The 11091-nt window shown below is 41.6% G+C and overlaps 1 protein-coding gene across 1 annotated transcript; it reads left to right on the top strand.

Moving 5' to 3' along the window:
• Nucleotides 1-1064: 1064 nt before the first annotated feature.
• LOC311111456 (intestinal mucin-like protein) lies at nucleotides 1065-9133 on the top strand. Its single transcript, XM_084154190.1, has 19 exons — nucleotides 1065-3236; nucleotides 3353-3558; nucleotides 3707-3878; nucleotides 3979-4226; nucleotides 4402-4585; nucleotides 4745-4946; nucleotides 5187-5359; nucleotides 5502-5571; nucleotides 5673-5794; nucleotides 6009-6040; nucleotides 6314-6482; nucleotides 6650-6754; nucleotides 6906-6946; nucleotides 7155-7277; nucleotides 7419-7517; nucleotides 7613-7741; nucleotides 7954-7993; nucleotides 8353-8476; nucleotides 8679-9133. The coding sequence occupies exons 4-19, from the start codon at nucleotides 4011-4013 to the stop codon at nucleotides 8890-8892; spliced, it is 2043 nt and encodes a 680-aa protein (XP_084010316.1). The 5' UTR covers nucleotides 1065-3236; nucleotides 3353-3558; nucleotides 3707-3878; nucleotides 3979-4010; the 3' UTR covers nucleotides 8893-9133.
• The last annotated feature ends 1958 nt before the right edge of the window (nucleotides 9134-11091 follow it).

Genomic DNA, 11091 nt, shown 5'->3' with positions numbered 1-11091 from the left:
AGGTGAAGAAACAACAGGGCCAGTTGTCATAACTTCCAAACCCACTACTTTAACAACATCTACAATGGCACCCACAACAACTGCAGAGGTAACTACACCTACCACTGGTGGAACAACCACAATTGAAGAAACCACAACTGAGACAATTCCATCTACATCCACAAAGCCACCTAAAGTAGTCACCACCGGCCCAACAACCACTTCCACCACTGTAATTGTTGAAACCTCTACCTCAACATCACAACCCACAACAACACATGAAGAAACAACAGGGCCAATAGTCATAACTTCCAAACCCACTACTTTAACAACAACTACAATTGCACCCACTTCAACTGCAGAGGTAACTACACCTACCACAGGTGGAACTACAACAATTGAAGAAACCACAACTGAGACAATTCCATCTACATCCACAAAGCCACCTAAAGTAGTCACCACCGGCCCAACAACCACTTCCACCACTGTAATTGTTGAAACCTCTACATCAACATCACAACCCACAACAACATATGAAGAAACAACAGGGCCAGTTGTCATAACTTCCAAACCCACTACTTTAACAACAACTACAATTGCACCCACTTCAACTGCAGAGGTAACTACACCTACCACAGGTGGAACTACAACAATTGAAGAAACCACAACTGAGACAATTCCATCTACATCCACAAAGCCACCTAAAGTAGTCACCACCGGCCCAACAACCACTTCCACCACTGTAATTGTTGAAACCTCTACATCAACATCACAACCCACAACAACATATGAAGAAACAACAGGGCCAGTTGTCATAACTTCCAAACCCACTACTTTAACAACAACTACAATTGCACCCACTTCAACTGCAGAGGTAACTACACCTACCACTGGTGGAACAACGACAATTGAAGAAACCACAACTGAGACAATTCCATCTACATCCACAAAGCCACCTAAAGTAGTCACCACCGGCCCAACAACCACTTCCACCACTGTAATTGTTGAAACCTCTACCTTAACATCACAACCCACAACAACACATGAAGAAACAACAGGGCCAATAGTCATAACTTCCAAACCCATTACTTTAACAACAACTACAATTGCACCCACTTCAACTGCAGAAGTAACTACACCTACCACAGGTGGAACTACAACAATTGAAGAAACCACAACTGAGACAATTCCATCTACATCCACAAAGCCACCTAAAGTAGTCACCACCGGCCCAACAACCACTTCCACCACTGTAATTGTTGAAACCTCTACCTCAACATCACAACCCACAACAACACATGAAGAAACAACAGGGCCAATAGTCATAACTTCCAAACCCACTACTTTAACAACAACTACAATTGCACCCACTTCAACTGCAGAGGTAACTACACCTACCACAGGTGGAACTACAACAATTGAAGAAACCACAACTGAGACAATTCCTTCTACATCCACAAAGCCACCTAAAGTAGTCACCACCGGCCCAACAACCACTTCCACCACTGTAATTGTTGAAACCTCTACAACAACATCACAACCCACAACAACAGGTGAAGAAACAACAGGGCCAGTTGTCATTACTTCCAAACCCACTACTTTAACAACAACTACAATTGCACCCACAACAACTGCAGAGGTAACTACACCTACCACAGGTGGAACTACAACAATTGAAGAAACCACAACTGAGACAATTCCATCTACATCCACAAAGCCACCTAAAGTAGTCACCACCGGCCCAACAACCACTTCCACCACTGTAATTGTTGAAACATCTACCTCAACATCACAGCCCACAACAACAGGTGAAGAAACAACAGGGCCAGTTGTCATAACTTCCAAACCCACTACTTTAACAACAACTACAATTACACCCACTTCAACTGCAGAGGTAACTACACCTACCACTGGTGGAACAACCACCATTGAAGAAACCACAACTGAGACAATTCCATCTACATCCACAAACCCACCTAAAGTAGTCACCACTGGCCCAACAACCACTTCCACCACTGTAATTGTTGAAACCTATACCTCAACACCACAACCCACAACAACACATGAAGAAACAACAAGGCCAATAGACATAACTTCCAAACCCACTACTTTAACAACAACTACAATTGCACCCACTTCAACTGCAGAGGTAACTACACCTACCACTGGTGGAACAACCACAATTGAAGAAACCACAACTGAGACAATTCCATCTACATCCACAAAGCCACCTAAAGTAGTCACCACCGGCCCAACAACCACTTCCACCACTGTAATTGTTGAAACCTCTTCCTCAACATCACAGCCCACAACATCAGGTGAAGAAACAACAGGGCCAGTTGTCATAACTTCCAAACCCACTACTTTAACAACAACTACAATTGCACCCACAACAACTGCAGAGGTAACTACACCTACCACTGGTGGAACAACCACCATTGAAGAAACCACAACTGAGACAATTCCATCTACATCCACAAAACCACCTAAAGTAGTCACCACCGGCCCAACAACCACTTCCACCACTGTAATTGTTGAAACCTCTACCTCAACATCACAGCCCACAACAACAGGTGAAGAAACAACAGGGCCAGTTGTCATAACATCCAAATCCACTACTTTAACAACAACTACAATTGCACCCACAACAACTGCAGAGGTAACTACACCTACCACAGGTGGAACTTCAACAATTGAAGAAACCACAACTGAGACAATTCCATCTACATCCACAAAGCCACCTAAAGTAGTCACCACCGGCCCAACAACCACTTCCACCACTGTAATTGTTGAAACCTCTACATCAACATCACAGCCCACAACAACAGGTGAAGAAACAACAGGGCCAGTTGTCATAACATCCAAACCCACTACTTTAACAACAACTACAATTGCACCCACTTCAACTGCAGAAGTAACTACACCTACCACTGGTGGAACAACCACCATTGAAGAAACCACAACTGAGACTATTTCATCTACTTCCACAAGGCCACCTAAAGTAGTCACCACTGGCTCAATTACATCTTCTACAACAGCTATCATTGTGACTTCAACTTCAACATCACTGACTTCAACTTCAACATCACAGTCTTCAACAACAAGTACAGGAACAACAGAGCCAGTTGTCATCACAGGCATATTAGAAACAACAACAAATCCTTCAACTTCACCACAAGTGATTATTACACCTACATCAACAGTAGTCACCACCAGCCAGTGCATTTGCAATGTTAATGGGACACAGTATCTACCAGGTAATATGTTATAAACGTTATGCAGACAATCAAAATAAGTGACATTTCACTAATCTTTTAATGAACTTTCATTTGCAAACTGAAATGTTCTAACGCTTGCCTTTCTCAACAATCAGGGAACCTAGTGTATAATGTGACCGATGCTTCAGGGTGGTGCTTCACCGCTTACTGCAAAGCAACGTGTCAAGTTGAAGTGGAATCAAATCCTTGTCCTTCCTCTACACCACCCACTTTATCACCCACAACGTCAGAAGAGACCACGACCCCACCACCAACAACTCAATCCTCTCCAGACTGCACTAGCGTTCAGCCACCAAGAAAGGTCATTTTTGCCTACAAATCTTAGATTTTTTGTTTGTATAAATAAAATGGGTGAATGGTTATATTTGTCTTTGTGGTGTAATGCTTGTATGTTCTACCCTCCGTGTGCACGTTTGAGTAATTGTTTCCCCTTATCAAATCAATGGCAGAATGGAGAATCTTGGCAGCTGAATAGCTGTACCACAGCAATTTGCCAGGACGGCATTGTTGTCCAGCTACCAGTAAAATGCAAGCCAGTGGAGCCACTACAGTGTGAGAATGGCCGTCCACCTGTCAAGGTTTATGATTCAGCTGGATGCTGCTTTACATATGAATGTGAATGTAAGTGACAACATACAATCTAAAACCCCAACTTTTGAGTTTTCAATGTCCTCTGTCAATAGCTTAGATTATTATCAACTCATATTTTATCATGTTGCAGGTGTATGCAGTGGATGGGGTGGATCTCACTACATGACATTTGATGGAGTATATTACAATTTCCAGGAGAACTGCTCATACACCTTAATGAAAGAAATCAACTTAAAATACAACCTTACCATTATTGTTGATAACCACTACTGTGGAAACGCTGACAGTGGATTCTGTCCTCAGTCCCTTCTCATTCATTACAAATCCTATGAAGTGATTCTTACCCAGCAGAGATCTGGTGAAACAACAGAAAATGTGGTAACTATTTTAAAATATAATTCTCATTGCTTGTATTATTTAATATCCATAATTGTTTTATGTATGCTACTGCGTTATCATGCTTTATTGAAATCCCATGACTTTAAATTAAAACCAATAATGGTGTCAACATTGTCAACCATCTAAATGTGTATTCATTTCTACACAAATGCAGGTATATGTCAACAGTAAACGAATCTACCCAGCTTACAGAATGGGTGACATTGCTCTAACAAGTACAGGTGTGGAGGTCGTGCTGGAGATCCCTGATCTTAAGGTTCAGGTGTCTTACAAGCGGTCATCATTTAGCATCAACCTTCCTTACTCCCTCTTCCAAAGCAGCACAGAGGGCCAGTGTGGTGAGTATTATTAAAGAGGGTCAATATACATTTCACAGTTTCAAACCTTCAGTAGATGCTCCTATCTAGACCACCCTATAGAAATTGCATACAACAAGGAATCTATGACCTGGCCTTGCTAACTAGGGTTTACCCTACTTAATGTCCGTATTTTTCAAGGTACCTGTGATAATTCCCAGAAGAATGACTGCCAGTCACCTAATGGTCAGATACAGAGTTGCTCAGTCGCAGCTAGCCAGTGGCTGGTTCCAAACCAGGACTGTCCAACTCCTCCAACAGCACCACCCTCTACCACCCCGGCAACCCCAAGCACGTCCCCTACCCCCTGCAAGACAGCCATTTGTGAAATCATGAACAGCATGTAAGGAACATATCAAACTAATTTTGAAAAAGGGAACAAGCATACAATAGGAATGCCTAAATGATAATTCACTTCCTAATGTGTTTTATCAATTGTAATGTACATTATCTGTACTGTTAATTTGCTTGTATTTGCACCTGTTTTTATCATAATACAGGTACCGTTCCATTGGCATTTCTAGTTAAAGGTTGCACTCCATGCATTTCTTTAAATCACTCTCTATGTTATTTTCTGTCAAAGGGTCTTTGAGGCATGCCATAAAGCGGTTTCTCCTGACGCCTTTGTTCAGGCCTGTAGATCAGATGTCTGCAACAATGCTAATTCTAGATGCTCTAGTCTGGAGGCGTATGCATCTGAATGTGCAAATAAAGGGATCTGCATTGACTGGAGGAAGTCCACCGATGGAGAATGTGGTGAGCTATGAATCCAAGCATAGATGTCATGCCACAAATTCATTGACTAATGTGTAACATTAGCAGATGTCATAAGCAGCTACTTTAAAAAAAGATGTTTTGCTGGTGTTTAGCATAACTGTGACCTATTTTTGTCCTGCAGACCATACATGCACAGACACTAAGGTGTACATGCCATGTGGTCCAGCAGTTGAACCAACATGTAATACCAGGTAATCTTTATTCTGATTGGATGTAATATGAATTTCCTTCATATGAGCCTTCTTTTAAATAAATGATCTCCTGCATAATCCAAAACCTCTTTTGTATGCAGATATAATGAGAAGTATTTGAACAATCAAACCCAAATGACCAATAAGACGAAGGAGGGTTGCTTCTGTCCATCTGGAACCGTCTTGTTCAGCACCTACTCTGATACTTGTGTGGTCTCCTGTGGTAAGAATGGGTTATGGGATATTTTGCAGGTAACTATCAATATGAGAATTAGACCTTGCTGTGCTTTGAAACCTTGAATTAATCATGAATCATGGTTTACTGACTTTATTTGTAATGGAACGGTTAACAAAATGTGTTGATGTGGAGGTGTGAAGAACAAGACCCCAACTATGTGAGACAAACATTTTAAACACACCCTGTATTCATTCTTCAGGCTGCACTGGACCTGATGGCAACCCCAAAATGGTAAGAATTTCCTCCATCTAAATATTCTCCAGATATTCATTCTCACATAGACATATCATGAGACGCGTATCACGTGAGTCAAGGGAACTCACATAGAATGGATACTTTTCATTGGCACAGTATAGGTCTTGGCCTCTTTATTCCTTCCAATGAACAGACCAGAATACAACTTTTAATATCTGAATAACCACCTCCAACCCATTTCTTCTCACCTAGAGAAGAAGTATTTTCTTTTCATGTGTTGACCTGACATGACCCTGTTTTTCCCTTAAGCCTGGTGATACATGGGAGAGTGTTTGCCAGCAGTGCACCTGTGACAAGGACTCTATGGTTGTCCAGTGCCAGCCTATCACTTGCCCCACACCAGCCATACCCATCTGCAATGAAACTGGATACAGACTGGTGAACAAGACAGAAGGCTGCTGCCAGAAATATACATGTGGTGAGTGATGGAACAGTGACCCTTCAGTGAATCATTAGAAAGCCAACTCTTACTCATACAGTACTAGACCAATATTATCTGAAGTGTTCTGTAGGGTCATAGGGGGGTTATTTGACCCTCTATCAGCTTGTCTTTTAATCACTTCTCATTGGTTACCTCTATAACAGAGTGCGATGCACTGCTTTGCCCCAAAATCATGATGGACTGCCAGCCAGGGTGGGAGGCAATTATAAGCACGTCCATCTCAAGCTGCTGTCCAGAGTATACCTGTGGTAAGTCCCCTTGATTTGCTTCATCAGTGGTTTAGTTAGTTCATTGACTTTGTAATTCCCAGGTATCACTAGTTTGAATTACATTTGTGTTAACTATGACATGAATCACTGGTATCACTGACTGATTTCTTCTCAATGTGTGTCTGTTCAGTTCCTAAGGGTGTATGTGTCTACAATAACATTGAGTACCAGGTAAGAATAAATCATTTCAAAGAAATTAAATTCAACAAGCTTCTGAAAGATACACACACAAATAGCTTGAGATAAGCTGTATTGTGTTTGCTGCCCTCATAATTGGTTACATTCTACTATAGAACTGCTCCCTTTGCACTCTGACCCTCCTCTATTCAAACAGTCTGTTATAGTGGATGATAACTTTTGTCTCTCTCTTTCACTCCAGCCTGGTGCTCAAGTTCCTAAAGGAACATGTGAGAATTGTATCTGCAGCTCGACCATGGATCCTAGCACCAAGCTCAACAACATTGTGTGCACAAATATCTCCTGCGACACTACATGTTCACAGGTAGTCATGTCTCTCTTAACAAAGATGATAAATGCATTTACATATTTATAAGAAACTTGCAGTAGCCTACTCTGGAGACTACCGCATGCTTATAAAATAAGTGAACAATGATTCAATGATGGCTCTCCATCCTTGTCTTAGGGCTTCCAGTATCAGGCCATACCTGGTCAGTGTTGTGGGAAGTGTGTACAGACAAGCTGTGTGGTTAATATGCCAGATAACACCAAACACACTGTTCAGGTGAGTATATCAAGAGTGTGTATGAGGATGCATAATCTGTCTGCATGATCTGAAACTCCATCATAATTCTTCATAATCTCTTCCTTGTGCGACAGGTGAACCAAACATGGTCACCACCTGGTGACAAATGTGTGAAGTACACATGTGAGAAAACTGATGGCCAATATATACCAAGGGAGGTGAAGACTGTGTGCCCTGCATTCAGGCCAGAGAACTGTGTCCCAGTGAGTTTATGTCCTATCTCACCTCCATCGTGGGGACAATCAATTTACACTGCAGTTACACTGTTTTCCATTCTCACTCAGAATGTTACTATCATTCCTAGCACTCTAGGGTCATAGCGATAGATGTTTCAGTAACATTTAGAATGGAAGGGAGCTCACATAATTTATACAAACTGCCACTTATAAATCATCTCTCCTATTTTTCACCCCAGGGCACAGAAAAGACAGATGCAAATGGATGCTGCAAGACCTGTAAGTAACACGTCCAGCCAAAGCATTCCTAATAACCACCTATCTACTGATAAAATAATGTATGTGCTAACTGTAAGTCGCTCTGGATAAGAGCGTCTGCTAAATGACTAAAATGTAAATGTAAATGTAATAATAGCTTGCTATACATTTACATTTACATAATTTATCAGACGCTCTTATCCAGAGCGACTTACAAATTGGTTCACCTTATAGCCAGCTATGTCACCTAAACAATAAAATAAGACCAACAGGAAACATTGTGCCTACATGCTGGCCAAAAATGTATATGTTGTCTGTTTCTGCTTAAGCTATGTCATAATGTATCAAACAACAACTCTTGATGCATCTTTCCTGACCAGGCACAGAACGCAGCAATGTCTGTGAGATGAAGTACACCACCACTAGCATCGTCATCAGTGGCTGTGCGACCGCTGAGCCTGTGGAGATCAATTCCTGCTCAGGAAACTGTGGAACCTCTTCCATGTAAGTACTACAGATGCTAAATGCAGCACTAGTCAATGTCATGCAGGCCCCAGTCAGTGATCACTTATTCACCATATATTGTGCCCTTTATGAACTAGAAGCTTATTTGACTTATTTACTGCTCCTGTGCTCATCTTGTCAAGACAACCCAGGAAATTCAAGCCCTCTTTTCAACTTGTCTTGTGTTTATGTGAATGTGCAGGTACTCAGCAGAGGCCAACACCATGATGCACTACTGCTCCTGCTGCCAAGAGGCGACCACTAGCCAGAAAGAGGTGGAGCTGATCTGCCCTGATGGGTCAAAGGTCAAGCACTCCTACATCCACGTTGAGTCGTGCGGATGTCACGTCACAGACTGTGATGCAGGCACGACCGCCGCCCCTGGGATGACCAGACAGCGCAGGAGAAGGCGCTAAACGTCTAGGGAGACAACATGCACACTGATATCAGAATTATCCTCATGACATCGAATGTTTTAGTCCAAATTAGTTTTCTTGTTAACTTTTATTTAAATGTTCATGCCAGTGTATTTCTACAATCGGCAGCACTTAGTATTATGTTCTTATACCTTCATTGTAGAATGAATGTATTTTCTATGATAAATGTAGTGGATAATCTTTTCTCATTTGTAGTGATTAATAAACAACAGCAACATCATGTGCTTCTGCATGTTCCTTTTGCTTTTTGAGCAATTCTCACATTCCTTCAAGCTATTCACAGTGATCACTATAACAGTAACATTATGCTACTTGGAGGTTTAACTTCCAAAATAATGGAAAGTGTCTTAATATGGCGTTGGGCCACCACGAGCCGCCAGAAGAGCTTGAATGCACCTTGGCATAGATTCTCAAAGTGTCTGAAACACTACTGGAGGGATGCGACAACATTCTTCCAAGTGAAATTCCATCATTTGGTGTTTTGTTGATGGTGGTGGAAAATGCTGTCTCAGGCGCTGCTCCAGAATCTCCCATAAGTGTTCAATTGGGTTGATATCTGGTGACTGAGATGGACATGGCATATGGTTTACATAATTTTTATGCTCATCAAACCATTCAGGGAACACTTGTGCCTTGTGGATGGGGGCATTGTCATCCACTCCCATCAGGATAGAAATGATTCACCATAAGTTGAAGGTGATCACTCAGAATGGTTGTGTATTTACTGGTGCTTATCTTACCTTCATTGGTATTCAAAGTTGGGGTTGCGATGGAACTGCAGTGGGGTCGCCAAAATGTAATACAAATAAAATAAAATAGGGTACAGATTGTTGTATGGGACAATATACAAACGTTTTCGAGAAAGACAATTTTAAAGATACCATTTTGAATACATTTATTTATTGGTTTCGTTTATTTTTGATGAGAGATGAAAATGCAATGCATTAAAGGTTATTTGTTGATGTCAAAATCTGGCTGAAACAATTGGGGGTCTCCGCTGAAAAAGGTTGAATACCAGTGCTCTCGGGGTTGAGTGGACCTAAGCCATGGCAGGAAAATGCACCACACACCATAACAGAGCCACCATTACATTACATTTACATTACATTTTAGTCATTTAGCAGACGCTCTTATCAAGAGCGACTTACAGTTAGTGAATACATATTTATATATATATATTTTTTTTTTTGTGTTATTCTGGCCCCCCGTGGGAAACAAACCCACAACCCTGGCGTTGCAAACGCCATGCTCTATCAACTGAGCTACATCCCTGCCGGCCATTCCCTCCCCTACCCTGGACGACGCTGGGCCAATTGTGCGCCGCCCATGAGTCTCCCGGTCGCGGCCGGCTGCGACAGAGCCTGGATTCGAACCAGGATCTAGTGGCACAGTTAGAACTGCGATGCAGGGCCTTAGACCACTGCGCCACTCAGGAGTATGCCCCACCAGAACTCTCATTTACGCAATAGTTTCTATTATTTTGGCAGTTACCTGTAGCTATCTACCAGTGGCTTTTGAAAATATATTGACGCAACAAAACATGCCAAGCAGTAAGCCACAAGTTAGTAAAGGTATAATAAAATATGTAGCTAGAATAGGGTAGTGACGTTCTTGTGTCATTGACAACATGGTGGGGTTTAAAGGGGCAATCTGCTGTTCAGACAAAGCTGAGGGATAGGGCTGGAGAAATGTAACCACTCTCAAATTCATATACAGAGCTATAGATGTAAGAACCGACCATCCATGAGATCATAATTATAGTTTAAGGGCCAGATTCAATCCGATCGCGTTTTGTCCACTATATGCATATTTTAAAGGCAATATTCCAGCGATCGCAGAGACCACATTAACGGTAAACACAGCATTTGTTGGCTCAATCGAAAATTACCACTGTAACACAGATCTTCCACAGTCCGGATTGAATCTAGGCCTTAATCATGTTGAGTCTATACAGTGTTTGTTTACAATTATATTGTTTACAAACAAAGAAGTAAAACCCACTTATATTTTGGGGTCTGATGGGGTACGACAGTTGAACTAAACTCATGAGGTATTTCTAAGTTATAGTAAATAAATAAATAAATAAATTGGTATATATCAATATATCAATTTCAAAGTCTAAAAATGGCACGGCAAACAAACCAGTAGGATGAGATACACACTACAAGACCAACCAAA

This window comes from Coregonus lavaretus (genome assembly GCF_964263955.1).
Source record: "Coregonus lavaretus genome assembly, chromosome: 37".
Lineage (NCBI taxonomy): Eukaryota > Metazoa > Chordata > Actinopteri > Salmoniformes > Salmonidae > Coregonus > Coregonus lavaretus.
This window is presented reverse-complemented; position numbering and strand designations above follow the sequence as displayed.

Excerpts from the sequence above, each read along its gene's own strand:
- LOC311111456 (XM_084154190.1), top strand. The coding sequence starts at position 4,011 with ATGACATTTGATGGAGTATATTACAATTTCCAGGAGAACTGCTCATAC. Across the intron at positions 4,586-4,744 it reads CAGCACAGAGGGCCAGTGTG|GTACCTGTGATAATTCCCAG; the intron begins GTGAGTATTATT and ends GTATTTTTCAAG. Across the intron at positions 7,278-7,418 it reads GCGACACTACATGTTCACAG|GGCTTCCAGTATCAGGCCAT; the intron begins GTAGTCATGTCT and ends TCCTTGTCTTAG.